At 34.4% G+C, this 25,790-nt stretch overlaps 2 protein-coding genes across 2 annotated transcripts; one reads left to right on the top strand and one right to left on the bottom strand.

Moving 5' to 3' along the window:
• The first annotated feature begins 3,778 nt into the window (after positions 1-3,778).
• On the top strand, positions 3,779-5,397 carry LOC132603140 (calmodulin-like protein 3). The gene has a single exon (XM_060316058.1). It carries the CDS (start codon positions 4,108-4,110, stop codon positions 4,798-4,800), a length of 693 nt encoding a protein of 230 aa, XP_060172041.1. The 5' UTR covers positions 3,779-4,107; the 3' UTR covers positions 4,801-5,397.
• Positions 5,398-13,394: 7,997 nt separating this feature from the next.
• On the bottom strand, positions 13,395-24,474 carry LOC132603141 (uncharacterized). Its single transcript, XM_060316059.1, has 5 exons — positions 24,044-24,474; positions 17,046-17,199; positions 15,243-15,451; positions 14,465-14,638; positions 13,395-13,711 (listed from the first exon to the last, which is right to left on the bottom strand). The coding sequence occupies exons 1-5, from the start codon at positions 24,203-24,205 to the stop codon at positions 13,625-13,627; spliced, it is 786 nt and encodes a 261-aa protein (XP_060172042.1). The 5' UTR covers positions 24,206-24,474; the 3' UTR covers positions 13,395-13,624.
• Positions 24,475-25,790: the final 1,316 nt, after the last annotated feature.

Genomic DNA, 25,790 nt, shown 5'->3' on the forward strand with positions numbered 1-25,790 from the left:
TGTAATGTTTATGAGGGGATATTTTATATCGACTGTATTGAATCAATTTTCACACACTTTTACTATTGTATTTAGTATTTATAATTTTTAACAATACATATATCAAATAATCTTGCACGTTAAGGCTTAAGCTGATGAAGAGAAACTATGTAACATCTTTTTTACTGAAATTTAAATCATGATCTCTAATGATTTCCACTCATTTCATTGATCACTCAACTAACACCGTACGTTCGGAGGATAATTAAGCTTGTCAGACTCATATGGCCTTGGATCTGAAACCCAAAACAGAATATAATTGGGAGTGCGTAAATCTCTATATTAGCATGATCTTTTGTGGATCTCAAAAGTGTGGAGAATTTTACCATATTATAGGACTATTGATCTACACTAATTACTTAAAATAATCCTTATTTAATTCTACTATAAATTTAGAAGTCTTATCTCAAGTCTCAACAGTCTGAAAAAATTTCCATTTATACATATTCTACACTATTCTGCATTAATAATATTATAATATATCACAGTTTTATAAGGAAAAAAAAAAGGGGGCAAGTCTTGGAGTGGCCTAAACATAATAATATAAAAGAAATCACTTGTTCTTATTGTGAAATTAAACCACTGTATCTTCACATTCCATTGACTCAATTACTCTTGACCAATATGTTAAGCAAGTAAACTTTCAAATACTCTCCAATAGTGTTAATATCAAAGATCTAAGTTCCTTCATTAGATTGTAAAGATGAAATTGACCTTCTTAAATATCCAATACGTCATGGCGACGTTCAAGTGCTATCTAATCTTAAAAAAAATAAATTGATCTGCTGATATGTTATTTCTTACCCCTTGAAACTACGCACATGTTCTAAAGAGAGGGAGGATTAGGTGATTAATATCTATTCTACATCAAATCAAGAAAAATAATCGTAGCAGTTAAAAATTTAAGTGATAATACATATCTCTTATCCATGATGAATAAGCAATAGATGAGTACGTACTTAGGTAAATATTTAATTACCGTAACGAAATAGAAACTTTTGTATTTTAGTTTCAGTGTTTCTGATATTTGATACGAATTTTGGAACGGATTTTAAAGATTTTTGGTATTTGGTATGTTATTCCATTTTTATAAAGTAAATACCAAAATAATGAACACTATATCGAAATACTTAATTATATATATAATTCATATATATTATATAATAATACTTTAATTAATCTAATATAAACTTTAAAAGGCCTAAAATCTTAAATCCTTCTGACTAAAACATTCTAACATTTACTGCTAAAATAAACTCACTAAGTACTTAATTACATATAGTCATATGTAATAAGATTGTAAACCTTGGAACTCTGACTCCTCCATCTATGATCGTTTCTCATTTTGCATCATCGCATGCCTCTGAGGTTGAGTATTTGAGTTTCTTGTTGGGGCAAATTTCTTGTTTGTCTTCAAATCTGTTAATGCGGGATGCTTTATGCACTGGACTGCCTTTTTTTTAGATGGGGATAGGTGAGATGTCATGTAACTAAGTGTCAAGTTACGTTGTCCCAATATATGAAATATGATTTGCGGTGTTACAATGAGTTATGAAATATGACTTGCATTGTTGTTTCTATCAAAACTAATTTAGAAGCTACGTTCTCAATTCGTTTAACAGAAGTCGAAGTCATAATTATCAATTGTATGTAAGCCGTAGTTGAACAAATTGTAATCATCAATTTACCTCACACAAACTGAAATCAATATAAAAGTACTCTATGACAATATGTTAGAATTTCCCTAATATAATGTATAGTCACCTCCAAATTATACTTCCGTTAGTTAAATTTGTCACCCCTGTTAGAGTAGTCTACTTTGTGGGAAGTTCCTTTTGTTAAAGAGTCCAATAACAACAACATATCTGGTGTAACTTCATAAGTGGGGATCTGGAAAGGATAAAATTTATGCAGATTTTAATCTTATTTTTGTTGGATAGAGAGACTATTTCCGATATACTCTCGGCTTGAGAGAAAAGAAAATAATTCAAAGCATGGTAGCAAGAAAATATGACAGTAAAATAGCAAAATACATATCAAATGGAGCAACAGCTAGTAATACACACTGATAAAAAAGAAATTACACGATTACTAACTAATATTGTTAATAAGGAGAAGCGGGGAGGGAGCTAACCCCCTGCCCCTCCCACACAAAGAGCGACAACACTCGGCTACCTATTAACCTTCTAGTAGGGTCATGTCCTCAGTAAGTTAAAGTTGTGTCTTGTCCTGTTTAATCACCTCCCCTAGTTCTTTTCCGGTCTACCTCTACCTCTCATAAGTCCTGTTATAGCCAACCTCTCACACATTCTTACTAGCGCGTTGACGTACATGCCCGAACCATCTCAGCCTCGCTTCCCTCATCTTGTCCTCCACGGGAGCTACTCCCACCTTGCCCGGTATAAATTTGTTCCTGATCATATCTCTCCTAGTAGACCACACATCCATCTGAGCATCCTCATCTCCATCAGTGGCGGAGCCACAGCCCGGCACCCTTCGCCGAAAAATTATACCATGTAGACATGTCAATTATTACGTATTGAACACCCTTAATATATAGATTATATGAATTCGAACACCCTTGACAAAATTCCTAGCTCCGCCACTGATCTCCATTACACTCATCTTCTGAACGTGGTCATTCTTAACTGGTCAGCACTCTAACCCATACAACAATGTTGGTCTAACCAACACTCTGTAAAATTTGCCTTTAAGCCTTGGCGATACATTCTTGTCGCACAGTTGCTCGAATGCGAGCCTTCCATCTCACCCATCCCGCTCCAATACGATGTGCAACATCATCATCAATCTCTCCATCTCCTTGATTATGGACCCAAAATACTTGGATATGACTTGTGCATCTATCTTCACTTCCACCTCCGCCTCCTGCGTCATGTCACTGAACTTGCACTCTAGGTATTCTGTCTTAGTCTTGCTTAACCTGAACTTTTAGACTCTAGGGCCTATCGCCAAACTCCCAGCCTATCAATAACTCCACTGCTCGTCTCGTCAATTAATACTATGTCATCTGTGAATAACAACACCACGACACCTCTCCTTGAATATGATTGGTCAAACTCACTAAAGCAAATAGTCCATTTTTCCTTAACGTTCAAATATGTTTGAACGGTTGAAGAAGAAAAAGGACTCCGGTCCTTTTTAACAAATTCCATACTTTGTCTACTTTAATTTACTAATTCCGGAGTATAATAATGTTTTTTCGTGATTAACGAGTATAATAATAAGATACTTAAATTGTAACTGACAGATAGTAAAGTTACAACTTACATGGGGCAGCCCAAAGTAAAAACTAATTTTGGCAGAAAAAAAATTAATACAAGCCGATTTTTGACTTTATGTTTTAGTGTAACGTACAAGCAAGTTTTGACTAGTGCCATTAATTAATTCTAGAACTCGAAAAAAAAAAAAAAAATTAATTCCACAACCCCCCACCCCAATCACCACCCAAAATTGATGGAAGCAACGCGTATAGAGATGAAATAATTTACAGTTATTTACAGTTTCACGCGGTTTTTTGTGGGATCATCATTCAAAAAATAAAATATAACAGTTAAAGCAATGCACCAAACAAACGCGTATTCTTCTTTCACTTCACTTTCAATACTTTTTTTTTTTGGTTGAGAAAAATGACAAAGATGGTCCCATATATTTCCGAATAAGTTCTAAATAGTCTCTTAAATATTTACTGAGCAGTTTTATTCGTTTAAATTTGTCAGAAGTGTTTGTGTTGCATATTTTAGGATTAGATAGAATTTTTCTGGTGTCTAGGCTCGTATCTTTCTTTTCTACTGTTTTCATCAAATCGAACCGATAGAATTCAATAAATATTTGACAGAGACTGTTAACTTTTGAGAAACTCAAAGGACCAAAGTTGTTCAGCCCATACTTAAAAGAGCCTACTCTCAAACATAAGAGACCATATTTGTCATTTTCTCCTCTCTTTTTTAATCTCATTAAAGCCCCTCAAAACTACTCAAAAACAGCTAAAGAAGCCATTCTTCATTTCTCATTCTTCTATTCCATTGAATCCCAAGAAGAAGAAGAAAAATGTTGACAATAAGCATTCTTTTCTTAGCACTTCTCTTCATTCTTGGTTTAATCACAACCCTTTTCAAATTTCCCACAAAAAAAATCCAATCTTGGATCTATTCCCTCTCTATCAAGAACTCAAATTTTTCCAACAAAAAAGATTCAATCTTGGTTGAACAAAAGAGCATGACAAGGAGTAGTAGTTGCTCAAATAGCCACAGCAAGATTGAGCTAAAGGGTATTTTTGCAACATTTGACAAGAACAGTGATGGTTACATAACAAAGCAAGAGTTAAAACAATCACTCAAGAATATTGGGATATACATGGAGGATCAAGATATAGTTGAAATGGTTGATAAAGTTGATTCAAACAAAGATGGTTTGATTGATCTTGATGAGTTTTATGAACTTTGTCATACTTTCTTAGGCATAGAAGAAGTTGTAAGTGAAGGAGTGAATCAAGAAGAAGAAGAGAATAGAGAGAGGGATTTGAAAGATGCATTTGATGTGTTTGATTATGATAAAGATGGATTAATATCAGAGGAAGAATTGAGTAAAGTACTTTCATCTTTGGGATTAAATCAAGGCAGGAAATTGGATGAATGTAAAGAAATGATAAGGAAAGTTGATGTAGATGGTGATGGAATGGTAAATTTTGATGAATTCAAGAAAATGATGAGAGCTAATGGAAGGCTTATTCCAATTTCTTGAAAAGCCATGCAAAGTTGTTAGTACCAATTTTTATTTTCTTTTTCAATTTTTATTGGTGCTACTATCAAAGTATATTTAAGAAAACCAATTGATGAATCTCTACTATTACTACTACTACTAATCTTCATAAATCAAGATTTGTACAGATAGGAACAAGTTGTCTCCGCTATGAAATTAGCTACTGATACTTGCATTAAGATTGGCCGCTTACATCACACCCCTGAGGAGTATGGCCCTTTATCGGATCCTGTCGGGATGCTTCGTGCAGCAGACTGTTTTTATTTTTTATTTTTATTAGGACCAAGAGTTTGCATTGAGTGATTTGTATAGTTAGTTACTTTTCTTAGTTTCTCTTAGAATTTGATGAAGTTAAAGATTGGATCTGAGGTCTAATTAAGTCAACTAATACCTTTGTTTTCCTTTTTTTTTTTTTTCTTAACTACTTGGATTAGAGAAAATTAAAGCACATGAAGAAGTAAGGAGGGAACAAGCATCACACTTGTGGCTTTGTATTTGATCTGATGTGTTGTTTCAGAGCGACAAGTTCATGGTTGTACTGACATTATATGTTTGTTTATTAATGGACTTATTTCCTTATGTTTTTGTTAATTGATGTTCAAGTTTTCCAACTTTTCAAGTGATATCTTCATTAGGAAACTCATATTCTAGATCTTGATACCTACTAGTAAGGGTGTTCATGGTTCAGTTTGGATCGATTTTTCAAACGTTGGAATCATGCAAAGTTCTTAGTACCATTTTTATCACTATCAAGAAAAACCGATTGAAGAGGAAAAAGCCTTATGTTACTAGTCTTCATGATTCAAGATTTGTACAGATAGGAACAAGAATTTGCATTGAGTGAATTGTATAGTTAGTTACTTTTCTTAGTTTCTCTTAGAATTTGATGAAGTTGAAAATTGGATCTGAGGTCTAGTTAAGTCAACTAAGATTTGTTTTTTCCTTTCTTTTTTTTTCTACTTAACTAAAGGTGTCAACCGGTTCCGTGTAACCGGTTTTAACCGGTAACCGGACCGGTTAAACCGGAACCGGAACCGGAACCGGTATAACCGGTTAACCGGATATTAGTTAACCGGTCCGGTTCCAAATTTTTCTTAACCGGAACCGGACCGGTTAAACCGGTTAAAATTAAAAAAAAAAAAAAAAAAAAAAAGGAAAGAGCCGTTGGACTTGGGCCTCGGTAATGGACCGTTGGCAACGGTCCATTTGCAAAAATGGCCGTTGCCAAACGGTCATTTTCTTAATTTTTGGCCCCCAATTTTTTTTTTTTAACACTTTAACCCCTCCCCCACCCCTATATAAACCCTTCTTCATTTTCATTTCAATTCACTCTTCTTCATCTTTCTCTCAAATCTCAATCTCTCAATTATAGTTACTTTGCAATAATTAGCCACAAAGTCTTATTATAGTTTGAACTTTCAATTATTAATTTTGCAATTATAATATTGTTGGTGGAGTTGGTGATTTTGCAACAATCCGAAGTAGCTTTGGTGGATTTGCAATTCTAGCCGCCTTCGCTTTGTTGGAAATTATTCCGGCAATTTGGTACCTTCGTTCCAACTCTATCTTTAATTTTTGCAATTTAATTCTAGCAATTTATTTTTCGAAATTTAATTTACGCAATTTAATTCTAGCAATTTATTTTTTGAAATTTAATTTACGCAATTTAATTCTAGCAATTTAATTTGTTGTAATTTATTTTCTTGTGATTTATTTAATTGTGATTTAAATTATTTCTATTTAATAATGTCAAAGAGATTAAGACGTGGTGCCGGTAGTAGTAGTCGTACTGTTAGGGGTGCGCTTAATGAGGAAACATTTGTGGAAGAAACACCTAATTTAGGTATTGATGTTGGTGGAAATAATCCACTTTTAGGTCATGAGGCAATGCAACAACATTTTACCGACACTTTTAATGAAGACTTAGATGATGATGATGATGAAACACAACCCCCCGAAAATCCTATAGGAGATACAGGTCCTGCACAATCACATACACAAGACAAACCGCCTAAAACTCGTAGGCCAACAGCTAAAGTTTGGAAATTTATGACTAAGGATAGGGAAAATCAATCAGTTACATGTACCCTATGTGGACAAGTATTTAGTTTTAAGCAAGGAACTGGTAAGGATGGTGGAACGGGTACACTAAATGCTCATATGAGAACCAAACATATGGATGTTTGGGGAGAGCAAACGGGTTCAAATGTGGGGGGGATTCAAATGACGATAGACCCACGAACCGGTAGAAATTTTAAGTATGACAAGAAAAAAGAACGCGTAGAAGTAGCTAAAATGGTAGCTTATGATTGTTTACCATTTTCCTTTCCCTCGGGTTTAGGGTTTGTTACTTACATTCAACGTTGTTATAACCCGTTATTTGAGGGTATTCCTAGAAGTACTTGTAGAGCCGATGTTATAGATTTGTTTAAAAAATATAGATTTTATTTGCGCCATGTATTTAATTCTTTAAATTGTAATGTTTGTCTTACCGCTGATTTGGGTCTTAGTATTAACCATTTAGATTTCTTTGCTATTACATGTCATTGGGTTGATGACAACTGGGTTATGCAAAAAAGAATTATAGCTTTTTTATACGACGAAGGAAAAGGTCGTCACGATGGAAAATTTTTAGCCGATTCAATGTCTACTATAATGAGATTTTTTAACATTTATAGAAAAACACGTTGTATTGCTTTAGATAATGCTTCTAATAATACAAAGGCAATTGGTCTTTTAAAAAGAAAAATAAACCCTCCTCTAAGAAATATTTTTCATGTAAGATGTAGTTGTCACATTTTAAATTTAATTGTTAAAGATGGTCTTATGCATTTTGATGATTCTGTTCAAAAAGTTAGAAATGCTGTTGCGTTTCTTTTTTGTAATGCTAATAGGGGAAGAATTAAAGATTTTAAGAATGCTTGTGTAGAAAATAACCTTAGACCTAGGAAAATTCAAGTAGAAATTGAGACTAGGTGGAACTACACTTACATTATGCTACAACAAGCATATGAGTATAGGATTCCCATACAACAAGGTCACAACAAATATAATATTGATAGTGAGGATTGGTTAACTTATAGGCATTGGAAAGATGTTAAAGAATGTATTGAACTCTTAGAAAACTTTTATAATGCAACTCTTGCTTTTTCTAGACAATTCTATCCCACGGTAACCGGAATTTTAGCCTACTTAGCGGAAATAGCTAGAGTTTTACAAGAGTATAAATATAAACCAGATTATCAAGTGGCTATTTTTGAAATGATAATCAAATTTAAGAAGTATTTTTTTCCCATCCCAACTTTATTTATATTGGGTTCCCTTTTAAATCCTTGTTTAAAAGTGTCTTATACTAAAAATTTGGTTAGTCAAATTTATACATTTTTAGAAATTGAAGAGGGAGTTCAACCATCTTTAGCTGAAGCCGATCTCGCTATTGATGATGAGTTTAGAAGAGTTTTTACTCATTATTCTAGTTTGGAAGAACGTGCTACACCAGTTGCTCCACGCCCTACTACTTCTCATAGTAGCAAAAAGGGCTTGTCGGGTTTAAAAGTTTTACATTCACAGCCTACATCTTCTTCTACTGCAAACTTTGATGAATTTAACTTTTATTTGATGCAGCCAAATGTGGATATCAGCCAACTGGATGAGGTGGACGTCTTAGCATGGTGGAAGAAGTACAAGGCAAGCTATCCGATACTTTCAAGAATGACTCGAGATATCCTTACGGTTCAAGTATCAACCGTGGCTTCGGAGAGCGCATTTAGCCAAGGAAGACAACAAATTGGAGACCATAGACATTCATTATCCGGCTTTAGCTTGCAAGTACTAGTGTGCATTCGAGATTGGATTAGATCGGAGCGACGCAACCAAAACTCAGAAGCGGAGCAAGGCGAAGAGGAAGAAATTGAAGATTTGATAGCTAGTGGACCGGACCAAATGGAAGACTTTGAAGATATTTCCATGACCGAATATGATGTGGGGGAAATTAACGAAATGGTTCAAAATTGGTGATTTTATTATTCTACTATTTTTGTATAACTCATGTATTATTTGCAAGTTAAAAAAAAATACAACTTGCAAATAAATGTTATCCAAGAATGAATAAAATATATGGCTCATTGAGCTTTCTTCTATTTACTTGTGTTTATATTTTTACTTTTATTAAGTTAGGAATATACCTAAAATATACTAAGAATATACTTAAGTTATATAGTATACTTAAACATATATAAGTATATATAGTATATATAGAAAAAATAGTATATATAGTATATATAGAAAAAATAGTATATATAGTATATTCTTAGTATATTTTAAGTATATATAGAAAAAATAGTATATATAGTATATAAGTATATATAGTATATAAGTAAGTATATATAGTATATAGTATATAAGTAAGTATATATAGTATATAAGTAAGTATATATTATAGTACATATATACAAGTATATATAGTATATATACTATATATATTAAGTTATACACATATATAAGTAAGTAAGTATACTATATATACTTACTATATATACTTACTTATATATAGTATATAGTACATATATTTATAGTATATAATAAGTAAGTATATATAGTATATATACTATATATATTAAGTTATACACATATATAAGTATATATAGTATATAAGTATATATATTATATAAATATATATAGTATATATATTAAGTATATATTGTATATATAGTAGATATGTACTTATATTATACATATATTTAGTATATTTATACTATATGTACTTATATATATGTACTATATACTCTATATACTTATATATATGTATAATTAACTTAATATATATACTATATATACTTATATATATGTATAACTTAATATATATATATATATTTATACTATATGTACTTATATATATGTACTATATACTCTATATACTTATATATATGTATAATTAACTTAATATATATACTTTATATACTTATATATATGTATAACTTAATATATATATATGTAAGTTATACATATATATGTGTACGAAAAGCACTATTCTGTATTGCTGACTTGTTGTTAGGCTGTTAGTCAGTAAATATTTAAACTTTAATTATAAAATTGTATAACATATGTAAATATACCTACAATATACAAATAAATACTATAATATATATATATATATATATATATATATATATATATAATACAAAAAACAAAAACAAAAATATTTTAACGAATCCAAACCGGACCGGTTCCGGTTTGGACCTTAAAACCGGTTAACCGGAACCGGTTAGGCGGTTCCGGTTTTGGAACCGGAACCGGCCGGTTTCCTAACCGGTTCCCGGTCCGGTTCCGGTTGAAACCGGTTGACAGGCATATACTTAACTACTTGGATTAGAGACAATTAAAGCACGTGAAGAGGTAGGGGAAGGAACAAGCATCACACACTTGTCGCTCTGTACATGATCTGATGTGTTGTTTCAAAGCAGACAAGTTTATGCTTGTACTGACACCGTATGTTTGTTTATTAACGAGATAAGGATCAAAAACACATTCTAACTATCACTATTTTTTTAGTTTCATACCTAAATTATCATAAAGTTAAGAAAACTATCTAAACTATCACTATCTAATTTGTAAAACACACCTCAAATTATTCTTGAATGATATGTGATCTACATTGAAATTTAAGGGAGAATCGGTCGATCAACTCATAGCCTAGCTTCTAGTAAAAGCTCAATCTTATGATTAACAAAATATAAAAACTTTACTTCTTCTCATTTCAGCTTTAAGATGAGTTTAACCTCTGATATTAGGAGGAATTGTCGTATCTAGAAGATTTTATATTTAACAATTTAATTTTAAATTTTTTATTTTACTTTATTGAAATGATTTACAGTCATAAACTTTATAACTTATTTTAGATCACAAGTTTCACCTGAGACTTAAAGGGGTTGTTTGGTGCATGGTATAGGCTGGGATATCTCAGCACTAATTTTTTGTACCGTGTTTAATAGAAGGTATAAATTTATGCTGAGATAAATTTATACCTCTTACCAAACACGGTACAAAATGAAGCCTAATACTAAGGATGAAATATCCCACCTTATCCCATTAAAATTGGAATTATTTTATCCCATCTTAAAAATGGGATAAAATAATCCTAAAAAGTGAGATAAATTAATCTCAAAAATATAATCTCGAAATAATTTTGACTACTAACCAAACGATCACTAAAGATAGACTTTGAAAATACTTGGTACACAAATAAGGTAATTAAGTGGCATAGCATATAAGAGGAGTCCACGTCTAAAGTCTAAACCAGGTCTAGTCACAAGTTGATGACTTGCAACTAAAAAACATTGACTTATTAGTCTGATTGTGACATTTCAAAGTCTATATGTCTTCACAAAGTCATCTGAACTTACAACGAAAATGAAACTGTACTTGCCGTATGACAAAGGGGCAGAAGCCTCTTCTCCTTCTGGAGAAACCTACTCCCGTCTGACTAATGATTTTCTGTTCAGTTTTATATTTTTATATAGGGTAGAGGGCTAATAGGGAGCTGCGAAGATTTCTTTCATACGGGATCGTTTGGTTGAAGGTATAAGCTGGAATATCCCAATACTAATTTTTGTACCATATTTGGTAGAAGGTATAAATTTATCCTGGAATAAATTTATATCTTATACCAAACAAAGTATAAAATGTATCCCATGGTATAAGCTGGGATATACCATCTCTTAGATGGTATAAAATAGTCCCAAGATATGGAATAAATTAGTCCCGGGATTATAATCCCGGAATAATTTTGGCCATGCACCAAACGACCACTAAGAGTATTATTATCATTGTTCTTTCGCTTATTTTTTATTTTTAGATCTCTATTATAACTTGATTGTTTCTTTCTTTAACTGCATCTATCTTATTATATGTTGATATTACTGCATATTATTACTGTTATCTTAGCACCTTCTCTTGAGCCGAGGGTCTATAGAAAACAACGTTCCTACCTCCTAAGATAGAGGTAAGGTCTGCGTACACTCTACCCTCTCCAGACCCCATCTTAGGGAATTATACAGGGTATGTTGGTGTTGTTATGTTTTTATACACTGACCTGGTTATTGCAAAAATTATGCCAGTGATAGCTATTCGTTCTTCACTAAAATAGTGAGTATATAACCCGGGAAAGAAAGTAAACCAACAGTTAGTTAAACTACATTCCAGAAATGGTTCCTACACTTAAACTTTGATTAGTTCGACCTCTGAAATTCTCAACACTGAATGTACTTCTAGAATATGGATTCAAAACTAAAATTGTTTAAACACTCTGTGTTGCTAAGACGCTACGTAAATGTTATTGCACCTATATCATATCCTAAAAAAATGCACTACTTTTGAAGGATCAAACATGCATGTCTCAAGCAACATAATCGGCTGCTGCTACAATGATAATAAAGAATCACTGCACTGCCAGTTGTTTTTGAATACTTTTGTGCCCGGATTTCCAGCTTCCAATCACTAAGAGCCCGTTTGGATTGGCTTACAGCTTAAAGCTGTTTGCAGCTTATAAGCTGAAAAAAATAAGTTGGGGTAGTCCAACTTATTTTTTTTGGCTTATAAGTTGTTTTCAGCTTATAAGCTGCTTTAGATAAACTAAGTCAAATGGGTTCAATTATTTTTTTGAGCTTATTTTAAGCATAAAATGACTTTAAGCTGGCCAGCCAAACACTCAAAAAAGCTGAAAACAGCTTATAAGCCAACTTATAAGCCAATCCAAACGGGCTCTAATTTACGAGATACAGGAAAAAAGAAAGTTGAGTCTGTGTTAATGCGGATCTCAAATCTCAGAACACACCCACAATAAGGAGATCTAAACCACCTGCTTGCCAGCAAGCTACTATAATTAATTGGGGCCACATTTCAACTACTATAGCATTAAAAAATTGAAAATAAAGCACAAACTTTGAAGGACAGTGTATTGATCTTCTTTCTAATTTTGTCAAAAGAGAAATATAAGACGTCTAATAATCTCTAACTTGGTCTTCTCGCTCTCAAGTTGGTCTTTCTACTAATATTTCGTGTGCTGTAGTTTATGGGCTAACCCATGGTGGAGTCAGCTATAATATATTTTCAACTTCTTCTTTAGTAGGTTTATCTACAATACTTGGCAGTGCCCTCATTGGCACGTTCTTCTCTCTGGCAGTCTAGTCTAATCAAAGTCAACTGAAACACTTGGAACGTAGCCTACTTTTGTCAAAGAGGTGCTCCCTATCTTCATCCTTTAGTTTAAATTTCCCTTTTAATTAAGGAACCTCACGTCGCTTCCCATTCATTTATAGGTCTGGACCCGAGGGTCTTTTTTTCAAGAGGTGATTTCGAGAATCAAACAATAGAAAAATCCATAGCCCAGGTGACTTAGAACCTCCCTTTAAATGTTCAGCAGAGGACAACTACAACTTGGACCCTAAAGATGGGTGAAATTTTGGTAAAACAGGTGAGCGGGAGGTCATTTCAACTACCATGAAACGGCCCTAATAAGCAGCACCACCTATGCAACAGAGCCCAATATAGAATTGAAACATAATCCCAAAGCATATTAATTATCAGTCAAATAGTTTTTTTTTTTCATTAACAAAAGACCAGAAAAGTATAAATTCATAGTCTAATTTGAAGTACCAACAGAAAAGCAAGTAAAACCATGTCTAGAACTTACTTCAACCAAGCACCACAGATTCTGGCTTTAATATCATCCCCAGAATCATGTGCTGCCTATAGCGATGGTAGGACATGACTATTGCTATCCTACCCATTAATCAGGACATAATATACATTAAAACACGTCCGGATTGAAGCGCCCGGGGATAGAGCTGCTTTGTTGCGCCTGCTTGAGATGCATCGTGAGCGCATAGTTATTAACCTGATAACACAGAATCACTTTATGTCATACATGAGAAGTGACGTGGAAACAGAAAATTAAAAATATTGAGCTGCAACTCCCATAAAACAATTCACGATCTCTGGCCATAAACTCTTAGGGGTCGTTTGGTAGGATGTATTAGGTAGAATAATGTTGGTATAAAATGTTAGTACAATGTTAAGTTGCAAATTTATGTCTAGTACAACTAATACCAATATTACTTATATTTTCTAGTCAAACAATTAACATAGAGTAAAGATCTCGACATTAACTAAAAGTTATCACACTTAAACCTAAACCGTAAAAAATAACACACTTAAACCTAATTATTATAATTATATATAAAAAAAAAAAACTCACTTCGGGCATTTTACAACCCCAAAAAGGGCCACCTGGAACCTAAACTTTACAAAGTGTGGGAGAAGTGGTGCCTAAAATTTAGGCACGCCTTTAGCGCAAGAAATTCTTGCCTTAACAGAGTTAACTGGACGTTAAGGTTAACTCCTTTAACGCAATAATTTCTTACGCTAAAGGTACTTTGGTCCCTTTTGTCTTGTCATTTAGGTTCCGGACTCTTCAACAACAAAGTTTTTGTGTTGGGATTTGGGAAGCCAGAGGGGTGTTCATCCTATCCCTTTCTATAGAAGAAAGCATGCTTGACAACCAGATTTTAGTCCTCATATCTCTTCAACCTTTTATCTTTGTTCCCAGATTAATTAAAGCAAGTAATAAATATGAAGAGGGTAATCTGACCTCAAGCGTTCTCAGCTGCTCCTGGTACTGAGCCACCATTTGCTTCAGCTGATTCACCTCATCCCCTCTATCCTCAAACTCCTTCTGACGCTCACGTTGAATTGTAAATGCTCGCTTCAAAATAGCATTCTCTTGAATAGTAGCTTCTAACTGCTGCTTGAGCATGATGTTTTCCTGAAAAATACCATCAATATAAATGTATGAATTAACATTTTTTTTTCCGGAAATGGAAGTATTATTGATGTCAAAAGGCAGCACTGAGAAAGTGAGAGTAACATTTTTTTAAAAGCCACAAAATTTAGACAGAATGAAGTAAAGGTGGCCTACCAAAATAAGACCACTAGCCTGGAATACCTAGTGCATCTCCAACCCCAACCCTCACAAACACGGATATTTGGTCCTTGCTTGTTGGGGTGAGGAGAGAAGGGAGAGTGGCTATAAGGAAAGAACACTACTAATCTATATTAACAGCCTATCAAACATTAACTCCTCAACCATCTAAACATTTTTTTAGAAAGGTATCATTACCATCTAATCATATTTGATGTTTGCTTTACATTCTGCGGAAACCCTATTTTTATTTCTTTCTATATCTGCTTTCCATATTTTTGTGCAACAATTGATGTCTCCTAACAGCTACATCCTATTGAGGACCTCCAAAAACAACTGAATATCATGCCCATAGTAAGTGATAGACAGGTGAAGCGAATAAAAACAATAGAAAAAAAAGAGGGCATAGTGTTACACAGACAAAATAAAGTTAACATTTCTGGACCACCTGCTGGAAAACTCGAGCTGATGCCTCTGCTGCGTGGGCACAAATGGACTTCTCATAGACCTCAAGAACTCGTGAAGCACGGGCTTTAGCATCATCTATATTTGAGGCACTACTCATCTCTCTAACAATCACCTCCACCCATTCTGTTTTCTCCATGTGCAGTTCTTTTGCTGCAGATGAATCCTCTACAGGAGTGGGCCCACCATTACCTGCACCAAAATGTGCAAGGAGACTACCAGTATAAACAGACTTGTGCTAGTGAACTTCAAAAGCACCCAACAAACGTAATGATACACCTAAGAAACAATGGTAAAAGTATCAACAGAAAGTGAGCTCAGAGGGACATCACTTATCATTTCAGCAAGCATGTAATAAAGCAAGATTGGTTGCAGTTTTACACTTTTACTTCATTGTGGCAGTTAACTCCTGAATTATCCAGGTCACCCATCTTTCTCAACAGGGTCTCGAAGCACAGTGGTAATCCGTGGCCTCAGCTCACCAGTTAAGAAAACAAGTGCCCAGACCAAACAAAAGTTTCAGTCCGGTGTCAGGGTCATACAGTAAGGCAATTTGGCAAAAGTAAAGTGCTTTAAAGAATGGAAAAGGGTCACATTTTCCCCTCTACTACTAGTATTCTTCATATCTACCCTTCGCTATACTATTTGACTATATACCCTTGCCGTTATACTTCGGTCCAAATCTACCCCTCTGCCGTTATACTATTAGTGTTTTTTCTAGCACCTGAAAACTTTAATAATTTATTGTTCAACAACATTAGAGTCGAATAGTATAAGGGAGTGTAGATATAAACAATATTAGAAAGTAGAGGGGCAAATATGACCCTTTTCCATTTAAAGAAACAAGATATTTCTCTTAAAATCAACTAAAAAGCTTACCCATAACAACAAACTGGCATTAATAAATGAACATCACGTTGGGCTTGAAGGGACTCTGATTGCCATATCAACATTTTGACAAGTCAAACACATCAAAGAAAAGAAATATTTTAAATAACTGCTCATTATTTTCTTTACATTTCTATGCATCCACTTCTCCACCACAACAAAGAGTAAAGAATTGAGTAGCCCCTAAAATTCAATAAATATGCATCAAAGTCGATAAGTAATAAAGTAGTGCAGGAATTTACCATAAGCAGCGGTGGAAGTATTAAGTTTGTGAAACAGAATCAAGTTTATGAATCAGAAAATGCTGACTACAACTGACTAATTCCTCCAATTAAAGGGTGCAGAAAACACTAGCTATGTGTGCCTTCTAGTAAAAATTATAAGCAGTTCTTAAACCAGCACGATATAAAAACACGGCATAGCCATTATGATACACAAGACATAGAACGAGCGGCAAACTGCCAGGATACTGACATACATTTTCATCCATGTGAGAAGGGAAAAAAAAAAAAAACACATCAGATTCGACAAGGAACAGGGTATTAGACTGATCAATGAAAACATCACATAGATGCACTGAATAGTGAATACTACTGAACAAACATCTAGAGAAAGCAAATTACAATGCATACAAATTACAGATTCACAATTTTGACATGTCTTTATAAGTTGCGTCACATAATCACTTCCCCCCCCCCCCCCCCCCCCCCAATGGCACAATTGTCTTGTTTTGCCATGATTTTATATAGCACGTGATTATTGCACACAAACAAAGGATGTCACAAAAGAAACTACTTGAAGTCATTCCCCAAGTTTCAGTTAAAATAGATTCAAAGAGGAAAAGAATTAAACATCGGGCAACAAGCAATTAAGAATCAAACTAAATATCGATGTTTACCTTGAGTTAAGATCTGAGTGCTGGTCTCCTGGGTAGCATCAGATCTTCCTCCGAGGGGGCCCAGATTCTCAGCAGACCCCAAGCGAAGTTCATTTAGTCTTTTGATAGCAGAATCCAGATCATCGCCACATTCTTGAAGAGCTCTCTCAACCAACTAAAAAAATGTATCTCTAGGTTAAATTCTCCTCTTTTCAGGGTAAACAAACATTTGATCAAGAAAAGCTGTAGGAAACTATGCCATATAACTGGATATCTAGGTCATAGAAATGTGACCAGGAACTAAAACTAGCTCCTACAAATCAATGTTATCAAAACCTAAAATCAACAACCTCATAGAATTGTTTTATTTATAAAATAAAAAATAAAAAGTTTAGATCCGTCGATGATATCACTAGATGAAAATCAGCAAACATCATACCAGTTTTGGATCCATCAGATTGGATAGAAATCCTCTTAGAATAAAATAACGATCGCGAACTTTAAATCCAAGTAACAGTATTAGTAGAAGAAATCAAAGAGAAATTGAAATAGCTCTAGTAGGAACCAGATGGAACGTGTTTCTTTTGATGTTTATACCTGCATTCTATAAGGTAACAAGGCTTTGGATTAGGTAAAGTCAACATACAAATTACAAATGACACCTACCAAAAGTAAGCCGGTAACCAATTTAATTCTTTTAGAAGTTGAAAGGTATTTGGAAGGTACTTGGAGTGTAGTAATAATTAGTTTTAGCAATATTTTCAAATAGTTGTAATAATTAGTTTTAGAAATATTTTCAAATAATCCAAAACCTTATTACGTTACAAAAACAAAAGCCTTTTTTCTCTCTTAGAGGAAGCAACGACCTTCACAAACCAATGATCTGTAATTGATGCTTCCGTAGATGTCCCTCTTTGTTCTTTATCAATCCTACTATGTGTATTTGAAACTAGAGTTGGTGGATAAGCAATTTCTTTCAGGATTTCATCAATTCTAAACACTTGACAAAAAAATTAATGAACCTGATAGAGTGACTTCCATCAAGGAAAGAGTTTTTTTATGACAAATAGATATTGACATATATTATTTACCTCATCAAAAAAAAAAAAAATAGATACTGACTTATAATGAGAAAACTACTACCTTCACTACTGCTACAACAACATCATACCCAGTGCAATCCCACAAGTGGGGTCTGGAGAGGGTAAGATGTACGCAGACCTTACCTCTACCTTTGCGGGGTAGATAGGTTGTTTCCGATAGACCCTCGACTCAAAAAAAAAACGTGGTCAATGCAGGATTGCAACAAAAATAAGATAGCGAGATATCAAGATACAAAACAAATGGTGCAACATAGTAATACACACGTAAAGATAATGATCTACGCAATTCCAAAATGATACAACTAAGAAATGGAGAAGACGAGATGGAAAGGCTAGCCCCCCACCTCTTTCACACACAACACGACAAAACTCAACTACCTACTAACCTTCGATCCTAATCCTCGAACACCAAATCTTCTCATCTAAGGTCATGTCCTCAGCCCCCACCTCTCTCACACACAGCGCGACAAAAATCAACTACCTAAAACCTTCGATCCTAATCCTCCACCTCCAAATCTTCCAATCTAAGGTCATGTCCTCAGTCAGCTAGAGCGCCATATCCTGTCTAAGCACCTCCCCCTAGTTCTTCTTCGGCTTTTCCCTACCTCTTCTAACTCCTGTGATCGCCAATCTCTCACAACTCCTAACTGGTGCATCTTCACACTTCCTCTTCACATGCCCGAACCATCTCAGTCTCGCTTCCCTCATCTTGTCCTTCACGGAACCCACTTCGACCTCGTCTCGTATATCTTCATTCCTAATCATAACTCTCCTAGTATGACCACACATCCACCTGAGCATCCACATGAATGTGAACGTTCTTGACTAGGCAGAACTCTGCCCCATATAATAATGTCGGTTTAACCACCACTCTGTAGAACTTACCTTTCAGCCTAGGCGACACATTCTTATCGCAAAGCACCCCGGAGGCGAGCCTCCATTTCTTTTACCCTATTCAAGCAAATTCGCTCTGCCCTTTTCCTTAATTCCCTTTCTTCTTTTAAGTTTGAATAAGATATTGAATGATTTCACAAAAGCTATCCTTTTATGGTTTGGTCTTAGGAAAATAACGCGAGGAGCTGTTAATAAAAGAGATTATACCCTTGCACTAATAAGTTTACCACCTAGTTGTTTATATTGACAATCACTATGTTGCTCGGACTCTTCAAAATCCTTGTCGCACCCATGTCGACATGACATAGGTATGGGTGTGGTTGCAGGATCCACACTAGAATTGACCAACTTACCTTAGGTGCTTTGACTACATCTATGACCGAGAAGTAAAGATTGATTGGGTATTTAATTTGATTTTTGGGTTTATGTTATATATAGTTATATAAAATATGAAAAATGTGTGCTATTACACAAGATATCTTATGAATACAACATTAGGTGTTTATAAAGAATTAAATTTTATTAGTTTTCATTCAATAGCTTTAATTAATCGACATATATACTTTGTATGTCATAATATACATTTATTGGCAGTATCTTAGTACCCGTATCCGCACTCGGATCCATACCTGAATCCTAAAATTCATGCGATGATATCCGACCTTTAGATCCGCACCCGTATCGGATACTCGCATTAGAATCTGAGCAACTTACCTCAAACATAAAACACTTTGGACTGAAACTTATATAGCTATTTGACAAATTTCATACGAGATCTGTAGTCATTATTCTTTTTTTGAGAGTGGTAACAAGTTTTCATATAAAAAGTTGACTGCACAAGTTGTGTCGTCAAACCAAAAGGTTTTAGAGTTTCAAGGGGGATCCTACTTCCTCACCTATCTAATTGTAATCTCAAACATCAAAAATATCTTCTGTGTCTTCTATATATACTTGTTTACACCAAAAGTAATAAGGACTAGACAACTCATCTTTAACTTCTGGATAGTGCTTCCTTTATCTTTAAAACATCTCTGATTTCTGTCTTTCCATATTGTCCACTAAATGCATGCTGGGACAATACTCCATCTCTTGCTGACTGGATAATCTAACCTCTCCATCCAACTGACTAAGACATCCAGTATACTTTCTGGCATTACCCATCCAATTCCCAGGTTGATGAACATTTTCCACAATTGATCCATCCATTTGCAGCGTAGAAAGAGATGGTTGATTGTCTCTGCTAACAACATCTGGAATACAGCTGATAACCCCTTCTAGTTAAGTTGTCCTGTGCAAGGACTGCCTTGTCTGCCAGTAACCAAGTAAAGCAACTACTTACCGACTCGCATACACCTCGACTATTCCACTGGTTACTTGCTATCTCCCACCAGCAAAGATACCGGGTAATTCTATCTACCAAGGCTTAGGAAGATGGCATGAAATCACTATGGAATCGACCCCTGATCTTCTACGGTTTTCAACTTTTCAGCCACCGCTAGGCCACACCCTTGGGTGTCTGGATGCATTTTTCTTTCTGACGTTGCCCTCCATCCCCTCTTACTTACCTTTCTTCACTATCCCATCATAGAAAAACGAAACTTCAAATGGGTTTTTTGAAATTAAACTCCCCATAAGACCAAAGATACCTCAGATGGATAAGCTGTGAAAGTGTAATAGTGACTTGAGTTTTTACCAACTAATGCAAGATTAAACTAATAATCATCGTAATGTCAATCTTAAACGGGAAACGACAACCACAAATACAAAGAATAGAAGTACTATCAACCTAATTAGCATGATTGCGACTATAATTTAATTTTAGATGCATATCTATTTAATTTCCTAAAAATAAGAATTTCCTATAAATAGGACAAGCAAGGTGTTGGCATTTGGCAAGGCAGCTTCCACAGGATTAATTTGATTTGGGTCTCAGTGTTTATTATTTTTATAGATATCATAATTGAATTAAAACATAAAGTGATTGCTAAGGAAATTTGAAATAAAGGAGGTTATTGTGCCTCAGAATAAAAATGTCGAACTATGAGGATTCAGGATTTTAGAGTAATTACTTGAGAATAATGATTGTTGAGTAAACTTACTTCGACTGCGTAACTGTTTTTTATAAGTTCAACAGCATAACTGTGTAACTTATGACCAACGAAAATTTCAGTAGTTTACAAATTAGGAATTTGAATGAGCACTGAAGTGCTCCTCTTTCTAGATAGAGTAACCGAAATACGCTCCCTCTAGCAAATTCAATGTTCACATGTAACTTTTTTAAGCTCAGACTAGCTAAGTAGTTAAAACAACACACAGTTAAAACAACAAACTGTGGATGCAACCAAGTGCAAGTAAATATCCACCAACTCAATCAACTATGCCTTAACATCTAGGCGGATCCAGGATTTTAACTTTATGAGTTCAGAATGCCACTGAACCCACTGGCCATTTGAGGTTTTTTATTTTTTATTTTTTGATAAAGTAATTAAATTTCATTAAAAATGGACAAAGCTCATATACAAGAGACAACCTACAAAAAGAGAGTTTCCTATGGAAGACACCCAATCTTATATACAACAAGGAACATCGTGGGTGCACCAAAAAGAAATAAGGGATAAGGGACTTCTCCTCAGCTTTATAAAATTCATCTAAACACCCTCAAAAGCTCTCCTAGTTCTTACTTTCCAAAAAAAAAAAAAAAAAAAGAAACATCAGTGCAAATGGGACAACACTCCAAGACCTCCTCCTTCTCTCGCAATTCCAGGTCTGGCATCACTCAATAAACTCCAAACAATGTCAGGATTTCATTGCAATTGCAGAGTCAATTCAAGATGCTCTTAGTGAAGACCAGCAATTAGCAACCATACTGGTAATTCCAAGATATATCCACATTGGAAAAGCCAATAAAAATGATATCTTCCTACGATCTTGTGTTTCCTTTCTGGGACTTATATTTGCACAAGCCACGACTTTTTGCAGTCATTATCTACACATCTCTAAATCCCTTTCACCAAACTACTGCTTAAACTCAAAAGTGAACCATTTCCCAGATAAAAACTACTGCATCCAGTTAGTTATATGGACCAAAATCATGGGTCTACGCATGTCGTGCAAGCTTGGGGAAAAAAAGAGGCTCAAGATGCATCATTAAACTAAAATGTAGAAGTTGCTCAACCTCAGCTTGTGCGCTAACGACACGACTTCACGTGCTAATACCGGATAGCATTGTTCGGAAATCATATTTCTTTTAACCACCCACTCACCGTTACTTCGACATCTCCTTTAAACGCTAACACTAATGAAGCACACATCACAAATCCCCACATTCAACTGTAATGACCTTGAAATTTTCCAACCTTCGTGACTATGAATTTGTATTCTGTCTAATTTTAAAAAAAAAAAAAAAAAAAAAAAACAAGCAAGTGATAAAATTAATTTCCTGCTTGCAGTGGCATCAGATCAAAATATTGATCAAGATCCAAGGCAATGCTAAATTCAACTAACACTTGTGTCAAGTGATCCATACATTGCAATCAAACCAGCAGCAAATGACACGACAGATGTTAATATTAAATTAACTCTCAACAAAATGTTTTTTGTTCTTTATGAAAGCTGATTACATCTGCGCCTCCGGTAAGGAATACAATGATGCAGCTTAACTAAAATAACAAAAGATAATCAACATATTCTTCATACATCAATGTGTCCAGTCCAATACAATAATGATATAAAGAAATGATATGTACGGCCAACATTCCAAAACAAAGCTGAAACTCCATACGAGTTGGTCTCTAATAACTAAATTACTTAAAATTTTGGTTTTTGAAAAAAACCTGTTTATCCAAATGCATTGGACTGTGAATTACTTAATGACCTCGAAACTTCCAAAATTTCACTAAAAATCTATCATCCGCCACATCAAAAGCTAAATCAAATAGAATAACTATATACAATCAACCCTCTTTTGTCAGTCAACATTCATACAACAGATAAACAAAGGATGTTACAACTAAAGGTTTCCAAACCAAAAGCTGAAACTCAAATGAATTGGCAGTGTAATTATTGATTTCAAATAAAGAAACCTGTCTGGTACAAATGAATTTGCACTGTAAATTACTTCACGGCCTTGAAACTTCAAAAAATTCATTGTAATTATCAAATAAGCTTTCTTTGTCTTTTCAACATTTCCAGTCCAGTACAACAAATAACAACTTGTTTGGAATGGTTCTTATCTATTGTATTGTGTTGTGTTGTTAGTTTAAATACAATGTTTGTTTTGATTGATATTTAAATCGTTAAATCCATCCTTATCATTTTATGTAACGACCGACTAGCGTCGCTACCTAATTTCTTTTCTCATTTTGACTTTGCTTATTATTTGATAATCTTATTTTATCCTTTACCGCCTATTTTATAACAACTCAATCCTGTATCCACAATTGCTGAATTGTGACATTATATAACGACCGAAAACGATACAATCTATTAAAACGTCGTATTCATCAAAACTATACAGTACAATACAATACAATCTAATACGATTCATTACGAAACAATGTGTAACCACCATCCAAACAAAGCGTAAGATTACCAAAGGGGTTTGTTTACTTCAAAAGCAAACAGAAACTCCAAAATAATATAATTTTTAAAAAAAAAAAAAAAAAAATTGTTTGTCCAAATGAATTTGCACCGTAAATTACTTCCCGACCTAGAAATGTAATTATCAAATAACCTTTTATTCTCAACATTTCCAGTCCAGCTAAACAAAAGATTTTTATACACCTCAAACTTCAAAAGCAAACAGAAACTCCAGATAAACAATTTCTCTGAAATAATTAAACTACTTAATTCATCAGTTCCTGAAAAAAAAAAAAAAAAAAAAAAGTTTGTCCAAATAAATTTTCACCATACATAAAGGATTATCAACATTTCCAGTCCAGTACAACATAACGATAAATAATGAATTCTGTATACAGCTGAAACTTGCAAAACAAACATAAACTCCAAATAAAATAAAATTACCTGTTTGTCCATATGTGGAAACAGCGATAGGAGATGATCAATCGCCGATAAATAATGAGATCGCGGGGGAGAAAATGAGGAGCAACGGATCCTCTTAGGAACCGGCGGCGATTGTAAATCTTCGAAGAAATTAGATCTCTTTCCGCACAAAATTGCAGACATGTTGTGTTCAAATTCCTCTCAACAACAATAACAAGTCTTCTTTCACCGTATCGCTCATGCACATTCCAGATTTACCAATTCCAAAAACAACAACAACAACAAAAAAGAAGGATCAGAAACTCAGATTTTTCTCCCAGTTTTTATAGTACATACAGCTAATAAAATTAAATCTGATAATCTATGTAATTGAATTCTGATAATCTATGTATAGATACATTATTGTTTTTTTCTTTTTTTTCTTTATCTCTTCTATTTTTATGAGATAAAGTTGCGTTTGTAATTAGATTGATTGACTGTTTTTTTTGAAGAAAGAAATTTGGAAAAAGGCAGAGGAAGATAAAGTGACAGGGGGTTTGAGTATATTTTAGTGAAGGACTAGTAATAAGACGCCACGTGTAGAGTAATGGTGACGTGTGGAGGTGTGAGTGTAAATAGTGAGGGGCTTTTGGTGACGGTTGTTTGCGGTGTTTTACGTTACGCTTTCATTGTTACGTTATGTTTTGGCTGGTAGTTGAACAAGCGGTGGCTTACTTATTGACGTGTGTAAGCTAACACATTCTATTTTGGGACAAGGGTCGAATATATCGTGACTTACTAGAAATGGGTCAATTTTACCCGCTGCTGTGTTTTTGGTTCAAAAATGTCTTTGCTCATACTGATTCTAAATTTACCAATTCCAAAAACAACAAGAAGAAAAAAAAATTAAGATTATAAAAAACTCAGATTTCTCTCCGAGTTTTTACAGCTAATAAAGCCATTCAATTTCTTTGAAATTGTTGGATTTCCTTATTATGCTTATCACTATAAGATTTGCTAGCGACATAGTATTGATTGATGAGATGCGCAGTGGAGTTAATTGTCACGACCCAACCCCGTAGGCCGTGACTAGTGTCCGTACTGGACACCCAAACGTACCCGATACCCCAAACCAGCATATTATCAAAATATATTAATATAAAGGTTAGTTGGCACTACTAAATATCACAGATGAACAGATTTTGCACGTAGAGGCCGATAAGGCCATCACCGATCATAACAACCCAAAACATATACAGAACCCACACAAGTATGTCTACAGACCTCTACAGAACATAACAGAATCATAAGACGGGACAGGGCCCCGTCGTACCCCTGAATAGCGTACATATATACAAGAGCAGAAGACTGTACCAAAATATAGGCTCCGGATAAAGGAGCGCTCCAAAATAGCAGAATAAAGTCCTAAGCGGGCGGATCAGCAAACCTGTCGTCTGTACCTGCGCGGCATGAAAACGCAGCCCCCGAAGGAAGGGGGTCAGTACGAAATATGTACTGAGTATGTAAAGCACGGAACGTAGTAAACAAAGTCATAATCGAAGCAGAAGATACAGAAAATGAACTGAATATCCAGATTAGCAAAATGCTGATCATATACATAAATAATATTCGCTGGAAACATATGTCGTACCTGGTCCCATTACGGAACAAGATCATAACCGAAACAGAACTTACAGAGAAGTGAGTGTAACATCCGAAGTATCAAATGCATATTTTCGAAACATGAGGAGTGTGTACAGAAACATATACCATATCATATCCGACCCCT

This window comes from Lycium barbarum, chromosome 7, assembly GCF_019175385.1.
Source record: "Lycium barbarum isolate Lr01 chromosome 7, ASM1917538v2, whole genome shotgun sequence".
Lineage (NCBI taxonomy): Eukaryota > Viridiplantae > Streptophyta > Magnoliopsida > Solanales > Solanaceae > Lycium > Lycium barbarum.